This window comes from Pleurodeles waltl, chromosome 10, assembly GCF_031143425.1.
Source record: "Pleurodeles waltl isolate 20211129_DDA chromosome 10, aPleWal1.hap1.20221129, whole genome shotgun sequence".
Lineage (NCBI taxonomy): Eukaryota > Metazoa > Chordata > Amphibia > Caudata > Salamandridae > Pleurodeles > Pleurodeles waltl.
Window position 1 is genome coordinate 679,019,499 of NC_090449.1, and position 21,739 is coordinate 679,041,237.

At 42.9% G+C, this 21,739-nt stretch overlaps 1 protein-coding gene across 3 annotated transcripts in view; it reads left to right on the top strand.

Annotated features, from left to right (window-relative positions):
- Positions 1–21,739, top strand: part of GTPBP4 (GTP binding protein 4) — a 200,459-nt gene that overhangs the window by 177,406 nt on the left and 1,314 nt on the right. For all 3 annotated transcript variants that reach the window (XM_069211188.1, XM_069211190.1, XM_069211189.1), the window contains one exon: positions 4,440–4,505. In XM_069211188.1, coding sequence (XP_069067289.1) covers positions 4,440–4,505 — 66 coding nt within the window. The remainder of the gene's footprint in view (positions 1–4,439; positions 4,506–21,739) is intronic.

Here is a 21,739-nt window from a genome sequence, read left to right on the forward strand (position 1 = left end):
CCCTGTAAGTGTCTTACTTACCTGGTTAACCTAACAACTACTTACCTCCCCTAGGAACTGTGAAAATTGCACTAAGTGTCCACTTTTAAAACAGCTATTTGCGAATAACTTGAAAAGTATACATGCAATTTTGATGATTTGAAGTTCCAAAAGTACTTACCTGCAATACCTTTCGAATGAGATATTACATGTAGAATTTGAACCTGTGGTTCTTAAAATAAACTAAGAAAATATATTTTTCTATACAAAAACCTATTGGCTGGATTTGTCTCTGAGTGTGTGTACCTCATTTATTGTCTAGGTGTATGTACAACAAATGCTTAACACTACTCCTTGGATAAGCCTACTGCTCGACCACACTACCACAAAATAGAGCATTAGTATTATCTATTTTTACCACTATTTTACCTCTAAGGGGAACCCTTGGACTCTGTGCATGCTATTCCTTACTTTGAAATAGCACATACAGAGCCAACTTCCTACAGTCATCACCCGTAACAATATGTGCCTTGGTGAGAACACTGGGTGTCTCTGGATCAAGTTTCTTGTATAGAATATGAAGCGAGATTGTGTCTTTTCTTGCCTGTTCCATAACATATCCATAACTGTGACAATTATTGACTTAGGAACATTTCAACAAATCTAAGTAGCCTAATACCTGTATCATTTGACAGTACTCAATTGGAACCATTTCAAACAGCCTACTCAACATGTGGCATCTTCCTCTAGCTTGCTGTTAAGCTCTTGAACAGTATGGCCCATACCTTTTTAAATATGTCCCTGCAGGCACCAACTCATCATTAACAATCATTCCACTTGCAGTAGTTGGAAATTCATCTTTCACTGAAGCGTTAGCAATGTTTTGGCAAATTAATATCTCCAAATTCCTCTTGTTCAATGTTGATGACCAGAATTTATCAAGTTGCACAGGTATTGGTGTTGAATTTTTGCTGCAAAGTCAATTGTTCTACTTGCGTACATTCGTCTGATTCTCTCACATTCTTTGACAGATAGTTCAAGATAACTGTCCAAGACAATCTGCAGTTCTCCCAAGGTGCACACTGACTTTGATATCTGTAGAACAGACTGAATGACCTCTCTGAAGTTTTGCATGGATGAAATCTTGACGATTCGCAATTGTGACTTACGGTCCACAGCAACAGGAAATCTTTGCCATCACCAGCATCCACCTTCAATTCCATAGCAATTTCAACCCACAACTGGACATGACAGTCCTTGACAATCAACTCCCGATCTTATCCAAACACCCAACACCTACCTCTTGTCCCAACATCACCTTGGATGAAACTGCCACCAAAATGAAGTTCATCTGCTCTAGGGCGATATAAGGCCTTTGCCCCACAACTCCTATTTGAGGACTTTTACCCATCAGTGCCATGCTCACAACCATCTAGCACATCTCCATCTCTACCCTCCAAACACTTGGAAACCCTATCCGCCCCTTGCTGAAGAAACCCTCCTCCGACCCATCTGTCGGGCCTATCTCCTTGCTGCTGGACTCCACCAAGATATTAGAAAAAAAAATTATCAACAAATTCCTCTCTAAATAACTTGGTGACCACCAAGTCCTTGACACCTCTGTTTGGATTCAGACCCAATCATAGCACCTAAACTGCACTCACTGCTGCCACAAACAACATCCGCATCAGAGGAGACATAGTGGCCCTCATCCTCCTGGACCGTTTCTTAGCATTGGGCATGATTTATCCTCCACCCTCACCCAATGCTTTCATTATATCGAAATCCAAGGGCCTGTCCTCTGCTGAATTTGCTCCTTCCTGACTGGCTGGATCCAGTTAGTCAGCCTTACACCCTTCACATTGAATGCCTGTGATCTCATCTGCAATGTCCTGCAATGATTCTCCCTGAGCCCAACCCTCTTAAACGCCTACACATCCCCCTGGCCAGTATCATGCGCTTCCATGACATCAACATCCTGTTGCTCAAGGCACCTTGAAGAAATTCACAGCATGCTTGACTGAAATTGCCAACTGTATGAAGTCTAACTATCTTAAGCTAAACATCAACAGGACCAAAGTTGTGATCTTTGGGAAAAACTTTTATCAATGGGATTAATTCAGGTGGCAAACAGAGCTGAGCTAGGACCTACTCCCACGTCCCACACCAAGAACCTAGGGATCGGTATAGATTGCAAACAAAACATGACCTCTAAAGTAGACATAGTCGCTGCCTCACACTTACATGCGCTGAAGATGCTGAGGAAGATTTTCAAGTGTCTCCCTATCAGCCCTTGAAAAATGCTCACCCTCATCACTAGCAAGCTGGGAGCACCCTCTACACTGTGAACACAAGCTACTCGTCAGGAGGCTACAGACTGTCAGAACGTGGTCAGAATCAACCTCCCACTCCAGGCACACAGCCCTCTGCACTACACTAGCTCCTCATATACAAATGTGCACACTAATCTCATGACCCACACCTTCAAGGCACAACGTAACTCTGGACCTGCACACTCAATGAGCACATCGGCTTTCTCGAACATTCCAGACACCTCTGCTCGACCAGACTCCTAATTGCACACATCCCATGCACACAGAAAACAATATCTGATGTTAGCGCTTTATCTTACATCGCTCCTAAAGTGTCAAACGACCTGCTGCTATACCTCAGAGCCTCCTCCCTACTTCTTGACTGCTGCAGAAAACCGAAGACCTGGCTCTTAGAATCGCTTCTCTGCCTGAGGCGAGGATAGACTCACCTACTCAGTGTACGGATACCTGCCCCCCCACCCCCCCCTACCACCCACCCCCCCACATCCCAAACCCCTCTGTATCATACTGGGCTTTAAAAAATTAACATGTCATACTTGGTCCCAATAATGAAATAATTGAGGTGCATCTTGGAACACATCCCTCCTGATTTACCCCATCCACCCCACCCGTCCCATTATGGGCCAGTGGTTAAAATTGTATCACTTCCAAAGTTGATATATGTTGTGCAAAATTTCCTCCACCATATATCTTGTCCCTTGTTTGGTAAAATTGTCCTGTGGGGAGGTGCATGTCCCAGTAGCTCCATGGTTGAATATTTTTTCACTGTGCAACAGTAGTCTTGGTACTATGGGCGTTCAAATTTACTTTAGAGTGTAATAGCTCTTCATTGTTAATGGATGGTTATTTAGATCTCATTCTGATCTATCGTATCGGACGTAGTGATGGGCATTGGGAGAAGCTATTCCTCTGCACAGTTTATATGAGCTACATTGCTGCAACACAGACCAACCGAAAAGCAGAGGCTGAAGCTCCATACGCTCCTTGTGATGGAGTTATAAGTGTCCAAAGAATACCTTGTGAATCTCTGGTGGCCTCCCAAAGGTGCCTCCATTATTTGATTTTTCAAGGTGTTATCTCCCAGCTGAAATATGTAGTATGCTAGGCTCAGATGAAAGCTTTCTCTGATCTGCAGCAGAGGTTTAGCCTCCATGAAACTCAGTTTTTCTGCTACCTGCAGTTGTTACATAAATTTCCGTCACCTCGCAGTGTGGAGGTCATCTCACACTTCAGTCTAATATTGAAAGCACTAGATAATTTAGCGCCAATCTGTAGATCCCTTCTGATCTTGTCATTAATACATTAGCTAAATTCCCAGTTTTGCATGCTACTTGGGTGGTTGACCTAGGGGTTCTTGCATTTGGCAGTGTTTTGAGTCACATAAATGCCACCTAGAGAAATTACCCTTTTATCTTGTTGTGATGTCATTCTGGTTAATTGCCTCCATAACCGAATATGTTGTAGTTGTAAAAAATTGTTATAGATGCAGGAGTAGTCCTATTCCACCACTCACCATTAGTACTTCGCACAGGAAATGTTTTACATTCGATCTGAAGCTGTCCTCTCAGCTTTTTGGGAAAGCATTGCTAAATCCCAGTCACTCATTGGACTGGCATTCCTGTATATAGTTGATGTGTAAGCAATTTGACCCATTAAATGCCTCCTAAACATTGTCATGGTGCTTGGAAAATGAAACAACACTGGCAGTCCATAGACTCCCCACCCCAGTTAAAAGGAATGTTTAGATGTAGAGTGTTAGAGAAATCCATTGATGGCATAAATATAAGAGAATCCGGGGACCATGATAGGCATTTTTTTGGTCCTAACTAGATCTACGTCTATTTTGTGTACGGGTTTTACCTCCTCATTGATGATGATTTTGTGGAAGTAGAAAGCAACAGGATGTGTTTATTAGTAATTTTTCTTATTTGTACAAATATCTTGTATTAAGTGCAAGGATACTTGTCACTGCTTTATGTGCATCATGTGAATCTATGGTTCTGATTGAAGGTCTGTGTATAATGTCAATAAAATCTTTAATTAAAAAATGCCTATGTGCAGGCATATCTTTTGGCATTTCGCCATAAACAGTATTTATATTGGTGATCACATGCATGCTTCTTTCAGGTTCAACGGAAAACATTAGAAAAAGAGATGAGTGGTCTTGGAATTGATATGGCGGATAAGGATGAGGTGAGTATGGAAACATTTTAGAACTGCTATAGTGTGAAGTATATGCTGTAAAGATCAAATACATTTCGAGCTACAACATTCTCATAGTGAGCCCTACATAGTCATTGATGTCACTGATGTTTCTGCCTCAATTATTGAGCGTCACCTCTACCATACCTTTGAATACATTTCCTCAAATTAGCACTTCTCATAAAAAATTTAAAAAACTCCCATGGCTAACAGCCGTCTTGCATGAATATGTGAAGGCATTGTTTTTTTTAAATGTATTAGTAATATTCCCTTATATTATTAAAGGGTCTTTTTCATGTGCCGTTGAAAAGTCCTTATTTGCTTTGCTAATAGTTTTGGCGTCATTTGAGTAATGTGCATTAAATAGGGTTTTTTGCTCTCCTGAAAGAAATGTTTAACTGAATTACTGATTTCTTGCATGAAATAAGACCTTTTTGCAGAATAGATCATTTGTGAGGATTGGTGTAAATAGGTTTTGTAATGTTGATACAATTGGGTTGCAAAATTTAATTTGAGAAATAAAATAATAGAGTTGGACAGGAGGGAATCTTTTCCCCTTTTTCATCCAGTACATGACCCATAGGATGCTTGAATGATCTTCAGATCCTAGGTCTAATTTGGCTGGCTGCAACTGAAAGTTTTACTTGTGCCAACCATTATGTGATGCTAAGAATCTGGTTTTTGCCCTGGGATAATTGGCCCTGCGGCAGATTTTCAAATCCCCAGAGTTGCCCTATTTGTTTATGTACTCAGCAAACCTGATGTAGCTATGTGAAGTGCTTGGAGTCGGCCACAGTCGGGGATTCATAGTTCCATTTTTGATCCAGAAATTCTGACCTGGATTTACAGGATACATTTTTGAAAAATGGCATGTTGTTTAAAGGGGTGGGGGGGGGCTTGGGGGGGGGGGGATTTTTTTGAGAGCGAAGTGTGGTTGAGAGGGGGAGCTCCCGAAAGGGTAGATCCTACAAGGCCCAAGAATACAAAGCCAGCATTTTGTGTTAATGCCTTCCTTAAATCCTTCATGGATCTGCGAAGCACGAGTCACTTGCTGCAGTGGCTCCTCTTTGCAATGTAGATTCTGGGTGTTTAAAACACCTAGAGTGTAATTGCTCCTAGCCAAAGGCTGTGCGGGCACATATGTTGTCTGTGGCCTGTGACTTTAAACTGCATTTGTTGCATTGGTACAAAACTACAGAAATGTATTGTTTTTAGATTCTAAATAAAAAGTTAATGAACTTCTAGTTGAAGCTTTTTTTTTTTTCTTTTTCTTTTTTTTTTTGGTGATTACCATGTTTTCTTCATCCAATGTTTTTTTTTTTTTTTTTTTTGTGCTTCCCCAAGAACTATAGCTCTCCTTTGATATGTTTTTTCAGTGAATGAATGTTTATCTTTATTAACCTTTGCACCCCTTCAAATGTTTTGCAGCATACTTTGAGAATTACCTTTATAAGAGGACATGTAAAGTACTGTGCCAAATTTGGCAAAGATCAGACAAACGATTAAAAAAGAAGGTGTCCCAAAATTCTAAAACTGTTAAATGGACAGACACTAAATTTAACTGGCTTGGTGGTCTTTCAGTGCCTTTTCTTGCTTTGGTGAACATTGACAACATTTCGGCTAGGGAAGGTCTATAAGGGCTGCAGCATGTATTATTCCACCCTGGGGACCCCGGACTCAGTACATGCACACTGCTTTGAAGCTTGTGTGTGCTGGTGGAGCGAAAAGACGGTCTACAAGGCACTCCCTTCAGAGTGCTATGCCCACAAACCACTGCCTGTGGCATAGGTAAGTCACCCCTCTAGCAAGGCTTACAGCCCTAAGGCAGGGGGCACTATACCACAGGTGAGGGCATAGCTGCATGATGAACTCCACAGCACCGTAATGGCTATACTGAATGTAAGGAAATGCCTCCTTGGCATGGTTACCCCCTGACTTTTTGCCTTTGCTGATGCTATGTTTTGAATTGAAAGTGTGCTGAGGCCTGCTAACCAGGCCCCAGCACCAGTGTTCTTTCCCTAACCTGTACTTAGGGAATTGGCACAATTGAATACACAATTGGCACACCCTGGCATCCAGATAAGTCCCTTGTAAATGGTACCCCTGGTACCAAGGGCCCTGATGCCAAGGAAGGTCTCTAAGGGCTGCAGCATGTCTTATGCCACCCTGGAGACCCCTCACTCAGCACAGACACACTGCTTGCCAGCTTGTGTGGGCTGGTGAGAACAAAACGAGTAAGTCGACATGGCACTCCCCTCAGGGTGCCTTGCCAGCCTCTCACTGCCTATGCAAGTATAGATAAGTCACCCCTCTAGCAGGCCTTACAGCCCTAAGGCAGGGTGCACTATACCATAGGTGAGGGCACCAGTGCATGAGCACTGTGCCCCTACAGTGTCTAAGCAAAACCTTAGACATTGTACGTGCAGGGTAGCCATAAGAGTATATGGTCTGGGAGTCTGTTTTACACGAACTCCACAGCACCATAATGGCTACACTGAAAACTGGGAAGTTTGGTATCAAACTTCTCAGCACAATAAATGCACACTGATGCCAGTGTACATTTTATTGTAAAATAACCCCAGAGGGCACCTTAGAGGTGCCCCTGAAACCTTAACCGACTATCTGTGTAGGCTGACTGGTTCCAGCAGCCTGCCACAACCGAGACATGTTGCTGGCCCCATGGGGAGAGTGCCTTTGTCACTCTGAGGCCAGTAACAAAGCCTGCACTGGGTGGAGATGCGAACACCTCCCCCAGGCAGGAGCTGTAACACCTGGCGGTGAGCCTCAAAGGCTCACCCCCTTTGTTCCAGCACCACAGGGCACTCCAGCTAGTGGAGTTGCCCGCCCCCTCCGGCCACGGCCCCACTTTTGGCGGCAAGGCCGGGGGAAATAATGAGAATAACAAGGAGGAGTCACTGGCCAGTCAGGACAGCCCCTAAGGTGTCCTGAGCTGAAGTGACTCTAACTTTTAGAAATCCTCCATCTTGCAGATGGAGGATTCCCCAATAGGATTAGGGATGTGACCCCCTCCCCTTGGGAGGCGGCACAAAGAGGGTGTACCCACCCTCAGGGCTAGTAGCCATTGGCTACTAACCCCCCAGACCTAAACACGCCCTTAAATTTAGTATTTAAGGGCTTCCCTGAACCTAAAACTTTAGATTCCTGCAACTAACAAGAAGAAGAGGACTGCTGAGCTGAAAGACCCCTGCAGAGGAAGAAAAGAAGACACCAACTGCTTTGGCCCCAGACTTACCGGCCTGTCTCCTGCCTTCCAAAGAAACCTGCTCCAGCGATGCTTCCCAAGGGACCAGCGACCTCTGAATCCTCAGAGGACTGCCCTGCTTCAAGAAAGACAAGAAACTCCCGAGGACAGCGGCACTGCTTCAAAAGAACTGCAACTTTGTTTCAAAGGAGCAGATTTAAAGACCCCTGCAACTCCCCGCAAGAAGCGTGAGACTTGCAACAGTGCACCCAGCGACCCCGACTCGACTGGTGGAGAACCAACACCTCAGGGAGGACCCTCCGGCGACTCCCAGTCCGTGAGTAACCAAAGTTGTCCCCCCTGAGCCCCCACAGCGACGCCTGCAGAGGGAATCCCGAGGCTCCCCCTGACCGCGACTGCCTGAACCTAAAGTCCCGACGGCTGGAAAAGACCCTGCAGCCCCCAGCACCTGAAGGAACGGAACTTCTGTGCAGGAGTGACCCCCAGGAGGCCCTCTCCCTTGCCCAGGTGGTGGCTACCCCGAGGAGCACCCCCCCTTGCCTGCCTGCACCGCTGAAGAGACCCCTTGGTCTCTCATTGAAAACCATTGAAAACCCGACGCGTGTTTGCACACTGCACCCGGCCGCCCCCGCGCTGCTGAGGGTGTACTTTTTGTGCCGACTTGTGTGTCCCCCGGTGCCCTACAAAACCCCCCTGGTCTGCCCTCCGAAGACGCGGGTACTTACCTGCTGGCAGACTGGAACCGGGGCACCCCCTTCTCTCCATTGAAGCCTGTGTGTTTTGGGCACCTCTTTGACCTCTACACCTGACCGGCCCTGAGCTGCTGGTGTGGTAACTTTGGGGTTGCTCTGAACCCCCAACGGTGGGCTACCTTGGACCCAAAACTGAGACCTGTAAGTGATTTACTTACTTGCTAAAAATAACAATACTTTACCTCCCCCAGGAACTGTGAAAATTGCACTGTGTCCACTTTTAAAACAGCTTATTGTGTTTTATGTAAAAAGTATATATGCTACTGTGATTATTCAAAGTTCCTAAAGTACTTACCTGCAATGCCTTTCAAATGAGATATTACATGTAGAATTTGAACCTGTGGTTCTTAAAATAAACTAAGAAAATATATTTTTCTATAACAAAACCTATTGGCTGGATTTGTCTCTGAGTGTGTGTTCCTCATTTATTGCCTGTGTGTATGTACAACAAATGCTTAACACTACTCCTTTGATAAGCCTACTGCTCGACCACACTACCACAAAATAGAGCATTAGTATTATCTCTTTTTGCCACTATCTTACCTCTAAGGGGAACCCTTGGACTCTGTGCATACTATTCCTTACTTTGAAATAGTGCATACAGAGCCAACTTCCTACACTGAACCCTAAGAAGTTTGGTATCAAACTTCTCCGCACAATAAACCCACACTGATGCCAGTGTGGGATTTATTGAAAAATGCACACAGAGCGCTTCTTAGAGATGTTAGCCCCCTGTATGTTAGCCCACCTGCTAGTGCAAGGATGACCAGTCTGTGCCAGCCTACCACTTTGAGACGAGTTTCTGACCACATGGGGTGAGTGCCTTTGTGCACTCTGTGATCAGAAACAAAGCCTGTCCTGGGTGGAGGTGCTTCACACCTCCCCCCTGCGGGACTGTAACACCTGGTAGTGAGCCTCAGAGGCTCAAGCCTGGTGTTACAATGCCCCAGGGCACTCCAGCTAGTGAAGATGCCAGCCCCCCCCCCCCCGGATGAGCCCCCACTTTGGGTGGCAAGTCCGGAGGGATAATGAGAAAAACAAGGAGGAGTCACCCCCTCAGCCAGGTCCACCCCTAAGGTGACCAGAGCTGAAGTGACCCTGTTCCTGAGAAATCCTCCATCTTGCTTTGGAGGATTAGGAGCAGTAAGGATAAGAGTGGACACAAGGAGGGTGTAGCCACCCCTTGGTGACAGTAGCCATTGGCTACTGCCCTCTAACCCTAACACACCCCTAAATTTAGTATTTAGGGGCAACCCTGAACCCAGCTCTTCAGATTCCTGATGGCCTCACAAGAAGAATAAGGACTGTTGAGCTGCAAACCTCGCAGAGAAGATAAGACGACAACGGCTGACTTGGCCCAGCCCTACCAGCCTGTCTCGTGCTTCAAAGACCCAGCAACCAAAAAGCGACGCGTTCTACAGGACCAGAGACCCCCGAAAAGCCTCCAGGGACTGCCTGGAAAACCATACCAAGAACGCCAGTGGGCAGTGCCTCTGTCCAACCAGAAGAAAAGACATCCATCTTTAAAGGGACTCCCACCTCACTCCAGAAGCGTGAGTCACCAGTACTCTGCACCTGACGCCCACCGGCCTGTGTACAGAGAAACCAACTATCCAGAGAGGACCCTGAGGCGACTCTGACGACGTGTCCACCTTGGGCTGACCTCTCTGCACCTCCACGACGAAGTCTGCAGAGGGAATCCCGAGGACCCCCCTGACCGCAACTGCCCGGGATGAAGACGCTGGGCAGTGTATGGAAAAAGACTGTTTTGAGCTACCTGGCATGCAAAAAGACAACATCTTCCTTTACGTAGATCTAAACCTTTGACCATTACCTCCTACATGTAAATGAATTATGATTGGAAGGTGCAGACTAGACATATTGTCTAATATTTTAATATAATAACTACTGCTTTCCATCTCATACCACAAATCCAAACCACCTCAGCTAACTAGTTCCCAACACCAGACATTGCTAAATTAGGCTGAAAGGCAAACTGGCCTGACATGAATACCCAGGATTCTCCTAGACTCCAAATTTAAGAACATCTGTGCGAAGCCATCTTAACAGTTACCAACAAGCATTGGGAAACCCAGTGGATATTACATTTGCGAGTGTTGGAGCTATTGGCGTTGTAAAAGACAATGTATTTTACCCATGTGTCAATGGAGTGGATGTATGTGATGTGGAGTAAAAATATATGTGGGTTGGATTGGACTTGTTAGTTGTGTAATTTTGTGGCGTGGAATGGTGTAGTGTGGAGAAGATTTATGTAGTGGAATTATGTGGTATGGTGTGCAGTGGAATTATGCAGATGGTTAATACGTGGTATTAACGAGTACTTGAATTATGTGGAGTGGCAGTGTGTTATGGAGTGTAATTATGTGGAATGTTTTGTGTTGTCGAGTGGTATGTATTGGAGTTTAATTATGTAGTGTGCTGTCGAATTTTATGTCATGATGTGGAATTATGTAGTGTGGAATGTATGTATGTGGTGTGTTGGGTAATTGTATTGAGTTGAATTATGTGGTTTGAATTATGTGGTGTAGAAAGGAAATGTGTGGAGTTGACTTGTGGCGTGAAACTGGCATTGTGTGTATGCTGACTGGAATTGTGTGGCATGGTATGGAGTGTATTTATGTGGATTATGTGGCATAGTGGTTTTATATGGGGTGTATTTTCATGGTATTAAGTAGTGTAATTATGAGGAATTGAATCAAGCTGCGTCGTGTAATTGTGGTGTGGAATTGTGTGGTAGTGAGTTGTGTGGTAACGGAAATGTGAAAACAAAGGATGGTCAGAAAGACAAAACAAAATTGTATAACATTTCCTAGTTACTTCTTACCCTTAGTTATAGAAATAACAAAAAACAATGCCTGGATGCTGCATGGAATCTTAAGCAATCATTGCATCCCTGTTCTGAGAGAACAGAGAAATTGCCTTGTGTAAGAAGCCTCAGAAATGCTTGCGGGGCTGGGGCAGAGTGTTTAGCAGAGCAGTGTGCAGCTGTAAAGACGCCCATGAAGAATATGCTAGCATTTTGTAGGTTGCGCACATTAAACTACCAAGTAATACTACTTATAATTCACCACCTCCTCGGGGTCCTAAATCTTCCTCCTGGCGTCAGTGGGTCAGACTGCGCGATGAGAACAAGCTTGCACCTAAGAGTTCTAGAGTCACATGCTCTGCATACTCCTGCCATTTTTCTTCGAAGAAGTCTTTCGAGGCACAGGATTGAGTGGCTCCTCCTCTGGGAGATATTATGCATGGGCATAGTCATTTGTTAGATTGTCCCTGTCGTCTGGTCTGAACGTGTGTCCCTTCGCATTGACTATCGACTCTTCAGTTTGTTTTTTCCAACCTAGCTCACTTCAATGGTTTTGTGATCATTCGTGCTTTCCTTAACTTAGTACTCGTATAGTTTTGTTGGTTCCGGCCAACCGCTCTTCAAGGAGCGCCCGCATTGAGCCTACCTTCCACGTGGCACTGATGTGAATGATTCCCTGATGGAACCGACATTCCGCTTCTGAGCTCCGTTCCACGCCAAGTTCCCTCACACCGACCAACACCTCTTGTGCAACCTTTTCCTCTCCCTGGACCATCGCGAGGCTGACTGCTACACCTGTAAGTCATTCTACTCCAAGAAGACTCCTAGGGGCCGAAGAGCTCATTGCCTGGAGATGGTCCAGAAGACATCGGACTCTACCCCGGGCACTTTTGGTGAGGAGCATACTTAGGAGGAACCTGCGCAGGAGGAGGAGGAGGCCTTCTCCATACAGGACAGCTCTGATTCTGATGTCAAATTTTGAAACCCATGAGATCACCTCTGCCCAATGCGTCAGTACTGTGGCCCCTCGTGCCCTGCCAAAGACTTTCCACCCGATTCTTGAGGTCACTGGTCCACTACTGGCCAGAGGCTGTGCTTGGTACCGAAAAAAAGATTTGACTTTTCAGCCCTCTGGCTTGTCACCGAAAGTGATCACCAAGGCCAAAGCCGCATCCTCTGCTTCAACCTCCAATTCTCTATTTCAAGTGGTTATTTTGGTTTCGATCTGAATCTCTGGACCAAACTGAACTTCATCAGCCTCTACTTCTGCACAGACTGAAAACTTCGGTACTGAAAACCTCGGACCCGAAAACATCAGCACCAAGAAATTGGGGCCAGTCTTCCACTTGCTCATCTCCAGTCGAACTGATTCTGGAGAAAATGGACGCTCGCAAGCCAAGACTCAATAGCGCACAGGCCAGGTTAGTGCCACTCCTTCCTCACCTGTGTTCCATAAATTCAAATTGTCTTTTGAAAAGGCTTTGGACGTCCCCGTCCAAAAGAAAAACCAAGGAAAAGGATACTAGCCCTCGACGCAAGCTTTTTCACTGTAGAGCATCAGTATTATCTAATTTTGCCAATATCGACCTCTAAGGGGAACTCTGTGCACACTAGCTCTCACTTTGAGATAGTATATACAGAGCCAACTTCCTACATTTAATAAATGGGATCCTGAGCAGGGAAATAGGTTGTCTGTTCTGTAGATAGGTGGCTATGGCTGCTGGATGTATATGTTGGATTTTTGTTGTTTTGGTCTTGTTTAACTCCGGTAAATATTGGCTTTTTTTTCTGAACTGGTGTGTGTGTCTGTGTGTTCGTGTGTACACACGTATATGTACAAATACTTTACACATTGCCTCTGAGATAAGCCTGACTGCTTGGGCCAAGCTACCAAGGGGGTGAGCAGGGATTTTCTTAGGTGTGTGACTCGCTTACCCTGACTAGAGTGAGGGTCCCTACTTGGACAGGTTCTAAACTGACAGCCAACTAGAGACCCCATTTCTAACAATATATATTGACATTTTGCATGGATATCTCTCTCTATACTTTCCTTCCTTACACAATTCTCACACTCCTGTGGAAAAAACAATTAACAAGAGTCGATGCCCATGCGAGAGGAGGAATTCCTTGATCCCGTGACTCAAAAGACTTCTAGGAAAGAAAAAAAACTTACAGCACTCCAGACCCAACACTAGATGGCAGGAGTATGCAGAATGTAGGGAACTGCTTTTTTTTTTTTTTTTTTTTTTTTTTTTTTTTTTTTTTTTGCAGTACCGCACCTCCCCCACACACAGACACACTTTTTGCTGGGTATTTGATGCAACTTTGCATTAAGTGCACTGGGTCCCTGCCAACCAGGTCCTCAGTGCCAGTGAACTTTCTCCCAAAACTGTACAGTTGTTTCCCTAATTGGCAAATCCTTTAGCACCCTCTGTAAGTTGCTAGTAAATGGTACCCCTGGGGCCTGAGGTGAAGTGGGTCCTTAAGGACTGCAGCACGAATTGTGCCATCCTAAGGGCCTCCTTGCCAAGCACGTGACAGACTGCCATTGCAGACTGTGTGTCTTAGCTCAGACCAAAATGAAAACACGTCACACATCCCTGTATGCTATGCCTCCTAATACTGCATGCCATATATGTAAGTCATCCCTACAGCAGGCCTTACAGCCCTAAGGCAGGGTACATTACATTATGTGTGAGTTGTGTGAGGGCATATTTGCTAGAGTAGATATGCCCCTGCTATTTCTTTGTTAATTCTCTCAGGCCAGTACGAGTTTCACAGCCACATGATGGCTTCACTGAAGATAGAGATGTTTGGTACCAAACATCTTATATTGATAAACCCACACTGATTCCAGTGATGGATTTATCGATACAGGCACCCAGAGGGCATCTTAGGTGTGCCCTTTGAAGCCCTACCAGCCTCCAGTGTGCCTGCTGACCAGTTTCTGCCAGCCTGCCACCCAAGATACAGTTCTGGCCCCCTAGGGTGAGAGCCTTCTGCTCTCAGGAGGCCTAGAACAAAAAGCCTGTGCGGGAAGTGGGTGTAAAACCCCCTCCCACAGGATGACCTGCTGATCAGCCTTCCTAATGCAGATCTGGCTCCCCTCACAGGAGAGGAAGACCCACCCCACAATCCCAAGCCCATTTGGCACCTGGACAGGCTGGAAAATTAGCTAGTCATGTAGGCATACCACCTCCAGGTAAGTACCACACCTAAGGTAGGCTACTGCAAGGTGGACACAATTTTTCAGAGGTAGCCATCTTTGAGATGGCATACCTAGGAATTCTGGGACAGGGTTATGTCCACTTCCCCACATGACGTGGTAATATAGGGGGTGCATAGTGACCCCCGGGGTAAGTAGCCCTTTGGCTACTAACCTACACTCCCTGAAACTCCTCTAAATTCAGTATATAGGGGGGATCTCGTCTGGCCTGAAGGACACTCCAGAGATAGAAAAGGCAAGAACTGAAGATCCGTAATGGACTCAGCATCAACCCTGCCAGCCTGCCTGAGGATTTCAACAATTGACAAACTCCCAGACCATATATTTAATATAGCCACCCTGTACTTACAATGTCTAAGAATGGACCTGGACACTGTAGGGGCATATTGCTCATGCAGCTATGACCTCACCTGTGTATAGTGTACCCTGCCTTAGGGCTGTAAGGCCTACTAGAGGGGTGACTTACCTATGCCACAGGCAGTACTTTGCGTGCATGGCATCCTGAGGGGGATGCTATCGACTTTGCCATTGCAGATTGTGTGTGCTGGTGGGGAGAAAAGGGCAGTGTGCATGTGTTAGGTGAGAGGTCTCTTAGGGTGGCACAACACATGCTGCAGCCCTTAGGAACCTTCCCTGGTCACAGGGCCCTTGGTATCACTGGTACATTTTACAAGGGACTTATCTATGTGCCAGGTGTGTGCCAAATGGGGAAACAATGGTAATTTATTAGTGAAAGAACACTGGTGCTGGGGCCTGGTTAGCAGGGTCCCAGCATACTTCTTAGTCAAGTCAGCATCAATATCAGGCAAAAAGTGGGGGGTAACTGCAACAGGGAGCCATTTTCCTACAGTACTCACAGGCAAAGGGTCATTGGGAGGATGTAGTGTTAACAACAGGGCCCCCAGCATTCCCTCCAGTGGTGGAACACCACCAACCTTTTAATCAGCAGACCCTTTCTAGACTCCCTTCCGCAAGTGACTGCCACCATAGCTGCCTCTCTATTATGGTTGGGAGCCAACCTCCGTCATATAACAATCCAGGGCCATAGGCCTTCACAGCACCAATGTAGCCACATCAACTATCTGGAAGTACTAGGAATTCAGTTATCCCTCAAAGCATTTCTCCCATTGCTTCAGGACAAGACTACTCATAAAAATAGACCGTATGACAGCCATGTTTTACATACAGGAACAAGGAGGGACATACTCTCCAAAGCTCTCACAGTTGGCACTGGAAATTTGGTATTGGACAGTTCACCACAACATTCATCTTTTGGGGGACAGGGTGCCACTCTCAAACACAAAATACCAAAAGTTTGCCTCAATTAAAGGGCAATACACTATGGACCCATTGGTCAAGGATTTTTGCTTACACTTTTCCACCTCGTCCTCTGATACTATATGTTGACAAGAAGATGCATTATGCTTCACTGTTCCTAATACTGAAAGAGCACTACATACTCTCAATGTGAAAAGGGCACATGTGCTACATTGACAGAACTAAAGTCATTAGAAAATGTAATAGACTATTTGTTGCTTTTGCTAAGTCTCATAAAGTCTCTACTATTTCCAAAGCAGGTATTTCTAAATGGATAGTTAAATGTATCTCAGATCTGTTGATATAAAACAAAACTCCCATCGAGAGTGCCCCTACAATTAAGAAAATGCCCATACTGATTTCTTTTTTGGAAATATCCCTTTCGTGGAGATATTTGAGGCTACTACTTGGTCTACTTGGAACATTGCTGTGCAGTTGTGCTGGCATACCAGCAAGACCTAGTAGGCAACCAGTTTTGAGGACATGGTTTCACACATCTGTTTCATCTGCTACCTAGACCTGTGTACATATATGTTCTGTGGCATGTGTAGCTGCAAATGTGTAGCGGACAAGGGAGTGTTTTTATAATAACACAGCTGATGTTCTGAGAAAATGTCCCTACGTAAGGATGTGTGTTTTCTACGAATGTTGGAGACTAAACCTCTACCACGTTCACCGGCAGTGTACCATGCTGTAGCCTTGGAAGAAGCACAGAGAGATCAAGAATGTCTCGTTTGAGAACAGAGTGCTAGCCTAGGCAAAACAGTAAGATAAACGGAAAATAAAACAAGATCGTAAAATGGTTATTGTAACAATAAAAAGACGAAGCTGAATAAAATATATCTAGGTTAAAGTGCACAGCGGCCTAGTGTGTTAAAATAACGTGCATGTAGCTATAACTAAAATAGCTACACAACAGCTTCTTTGTCATTTGACTGCCTGCATCAAAACACATGATATGTTATATCATTCATATCTGAAGCTTCACGATTTTTTATTTTGGGCATCAATAATTCATCTTGCTTATGTTGCATCACTCTACTCGGAGCATCATTTAGGACTGATTTTGGATATCCTCTTTTATAGAATCTCTCGTACATATCATCCATTTGAACTTTCAATTCTGTTTCCTCTGTACAATTGCGCTTCACTCTCAAAAACTCTTCATATGGTACACTCAACTTTAGACCTTTCGGATGTCCACTGTTTGTATGTAGCAAATTATTTGCACTTGTTTGTTTCCTATGCATTTTTGTACAGATTTTCTCATTCTTATTATATATTCCAATATCTAAGTAATTGATCTCCAAATTACTCATTTCATACGTGAATTTCAATTGTTAAGGATTATCATCGAGAGAGGGTATAAAATGCACCAAGGCCTCTTGTTTTCCTTCCCATATTAGGAAGAGATCATCGCTGTAGCGTACCCATAGAATGATGTGGTCTAATGTTTCTTGATTATTCTCTCGCCACACTACTTCAGATTCCCACATACCCATTAAAAGGTTCGCATAGTTTGATGCAAATGAAGTTCCCATGTTCTTGTAAATAATATTTACCATCATATATAGAAATATTATGGGTCAGACAATACTGCAACATTTCTATTATCATTTCTGAGTGTTCCAAAAAACTAATGGATCTGGATCTTAAAAAATACCTGCAAGCTTCTAAACAATCTCTGTTTGCTTGAGGTATATAAAGATACAACATCAATCGTAGCCATTATATAGTTGGTTTTCTAAGGTATGTTGTTGATCCTATTTAGAAAATCCATAGGATCCCTTATGTATGATGGTAAACTTGAAACATATGGGAACATGAAGATATCTATAAATCCAGAAGTATTTTCAAGTAGTGATCCAATTGAGCTCATAATCAGGCATCCAGGTGGATTAGATTTACTTTTATGAATTTTTGGCAGAAAGTATATCGTAGGAATGAATGGATGGTCTATCTTAAGATATCTATATTCTTCTTCCGACAATAATCCTTTGTCTAACCATATCTGTAATTTCTGATGGTATTCCACAATATACATTTCTATAGGATTCTTTTCCAATTCACTATAATTTTCTCTATTTCCCAATTGTCTTTTAGCCTCCTTAATATAATCCATTCTGCTCATCAATATGATGTTTCCTCCTTTATCTGATGGCTTAATAACGATTGTGTTGGCTTCTCGTAAGTCCTTCAATGCACTCCAGTCCTCCTGGGTCATATTCATATTCACACGTTTTTTTGGACTTTTTATGACAGTCCTACAGCCATCCTTGTTAGCCCATCTGTCATAATTTCTAGAAAACGGTCTATCTTATTCCCAGCTGGAAGTTGTGGGCATAATTGTGATTTAGGTTTACATTGACTGGAAATGGTTGCACTTGTTGGTAAGCCCAAGGAAAGACATAATTTGTGATCAGATACATTCTCAAAATTTGTTTTCCATTGGTTTACTTCTGATTCTTGTTCTAAAACCGATAATATTCTTAGTGATCCCAAATCAGATGTTTCCAACTGAGATATCCAATGAGACTGTTGTTTCCTGCCTCTTAGGTTTAGATGATAACATTTTTTTCAATTTTAATTTCCTAGAAAATTTATATAAATCAATCCCAGCAGTTGCTAGGTCCATAGATGTAATCAGACAGAAACTCAGTCCCTTATTCAAAAGTTTCAGATGTTTGTCCTTGAGGTATTTGGAGGAAAGATTGATTACCACATTCTCATCTATTGTTATTTCTTTTGTTCATAGTCTTATTTGTTTTTTGCCCCTCCCTCTTCCTCTGTGATCTCCTTGTCCTCTTTGCCCCATCCTGTTTTGTGTTCCTCTTCCACATCGTCTTGTTTCTATATGATACAATCTCATTTCTTCTGAGAAGTCCAATTTCGGTCCCCCCACTGTTGCCATTTCGTCCCCCGAACTCATGTCGGAGCTTTCAATGCTTGACAGGGCTTTGTCTTTTTCAATTGTTCTATCCATGTTTTGTTTACAATAAAAGGAGTCCAAGTGTTTGGCAAATGTAAATAACCTTCCTGTCGAGTAATCTATTTTATCTCTGTTGAATGTCCTTGCTTTTTTCAATTGTATCTCTTTCTCATGTTTCTCCAATGTTTTATAAATTTCTTCTATCATTTTGCTTACATCTTCCATGACTTGTGTGGGATTAATTTGTTCTTCAATGTCATTAATTTACAATAAGGTTTTCTCCAATTTGCGTTGCGCCTGTATAATAAGAGTCTGCATTAATTTCATGGAGCATTCTGTTGTGTCTGTTTGCCATTGTCTAAGTAGATCCAAGTCCATATCATTTAAAGTTGGTAACACAAAAATTCTCAATCCTCTCGGAACTCTTTTAATGTATTTGTGTAGTGCTGCATTTCCCACCACTTACTTATCTCCATTATTTTTGCTTGTTCCAATTCTTTTATTAATATATCAAGAGGTAGTTCACGATTTCTTAAGGCTGTTAATTCTTGTACATGTTTCCCATCCTTCTTCAAATAGACTTTTCATAATTTGTTCCCATTTAGAAATTCTTTCAGCCATCATCAGCGATCCAATAATAATTTTATATATAAACAGTTCAAATCTGGATGCTCCCAGCACTTCTAATTCACATGTATTTATTATTTTCCTTTTACTCAATTTGGCATTGCCTCTCTCGATTGCTGGTGATTTGTTGTATATTGTCATATACCATTTAACAGAGAGATGACAAGTCGAGATATGCTTCCAATATTTCTAATTATATTTTTAAACACAATCCTTACAAAGTGTTTCCATTTATTCAATAGCACTGTTAATGCATCAGTTTCTCATTTTTCGAAGCCCACATTCAACGTCTCGTAAATGTCCTTTTTGTATTTTATTAAATGCTTTTTTTTAATGCTCTTTTAAACTAAGCAAGCATAATCATAAGTCTCATGCATCATACTGTCCCAGAGAGGAAGCAAACGAATAATAACTTCCACCCTCTGTCCGCAACGTTCCCCAAAAACACAATTAGGTAAACGCTTACCTCAGGAGGAGAGCTCAGGTAATCCATCAAAGAGCAATTATTCCTTCTTTTATTGCTTGTTTACTTATATTATCGGAACATCCGATGTTCTTTTCAGATTATTCTGGGGAATCACCATCCCAGAGAGAGTAAATGACACAATCTTCCTTTGTTCACAATATCTTGATCCTCCAAATCCCACAATGCACCATCAGTCGGACCAGCCATCGTGAAACTGATCGCATCCTCCACATCCGTTATAAGCTCTCACACAATGGGCTCTTTGTATATCATTAATGTTTGCTCACATTTCAGGTACAGTCTTCTTTTATCCTATTCTTTCAGTGCATGAATAAATAAACTAAGCGGAGCGGGGCTTCTCTTCATCTTCATTTGTCAAATTATCGGTAACAACTCCCGCTCTCCCTAGAGTTCTCAGCAAATGCAGTCCGGTCACTGCACTATTTATTCAACAAAAGAGTCACTTTGTAACAAAGACGGGAACCATGCTTTCTCAGATCCTCGCTGCATACATGAAGCCGGCACACCAGAGTGATTTCAAGGAAAGTTTTTTCTTTTATTCCATTATTTAAAGTATTAAGTGCTAATCCCAGAACAATGCCACTCGTTTCGGCCCGAGCCTTCGACTGGCCATAGTTATGTGCATCATAAGTGTATTTAAAACATGTGACCACCCCCCCATGCACCAATTAAAATACGTTTACTTCTTTTGATCGCTAACTCCCGTCATAAGCTTCATTCTCATTTGTCACTCTTACAAATATTCTAAATATTTTTACAAAATAATGTTAGGGTGCTAATATCTAATGTTAACCTTTAAAAAATTTTTTTGTAATTTTAGTATAAATCAGTAAAGTACCCATTTTATCCAATATGGTGAAGAAGGTAGTACCTAAGCTACCCAATCTTGTTTTTTTAAAACATTATTTTTCATCAGTAGTCTCCCATTTTCCTATCCCATTTAAAACGGGCTTAATCTGAGTTTCTAATATCGGTAAAGTACCTTCTCTCAGGAACAAATTAACTTATTTTCAAGTTGGGGGTAACCAAACAAGAGATCTTAGAAACAAGTCTACAAAAGTTCATAATTCTCACAGCTTATATAACAAAGTATTACTATATATATATATATGTATTACTATATATATATATATATATATATATATATATATATATATATATATATATATATACACACACACACCTAGAACTTGTAGCCTAAAGTTACTTAACAACCCAAGTTATAGTTTCTTCAGCTAAGTATAACGAACTGCTGAATTTCTGTAGCTTTCTGTGGGTAAAACGTGAGCCTAACTAGAATGTCCCTGTAAACTTTGATTATTTTTCTGTGAACTTGTGTTTTTTTAATGTAATATATTATTATATAATTACTGTACATTAATACAACCACAGCTGCGTACGTCCTTCACCCTTTTGCAGCGGGGGTTGGCCGCAGGGCCTGCAGCTAACAAACCTCTCCCCATGTCTAAAAACTGCAAAATCCCCATAGATATTGCATGTGTGGGGAGAGGAGGGGGGACGTCCAAGCATTTTGGGACCCGCCCTTTTTCTCGGCGTGGCATGACAAATCAGCCCAAAACTTTCCAGACAGCAACTGAACTAACTGGTTTACTACTATTGAAGATTTAATTTCCTGAAGGTTAGTCGAACAGCACCAAAGTTATTTGCAAAACAAAAAACGCTTTGTCAGTGGGTAAAGTTGTGCCTAGCTTATAACTACCTACTGTAGATAGAGAAATATATAATCATTTCATCTCCTTTGGAGATGTGGAAGTGCTATTCAAATGTGATAGTTGTGCACACATTGCTATGAGTGAGTAAGACTTGGATTTGTGTA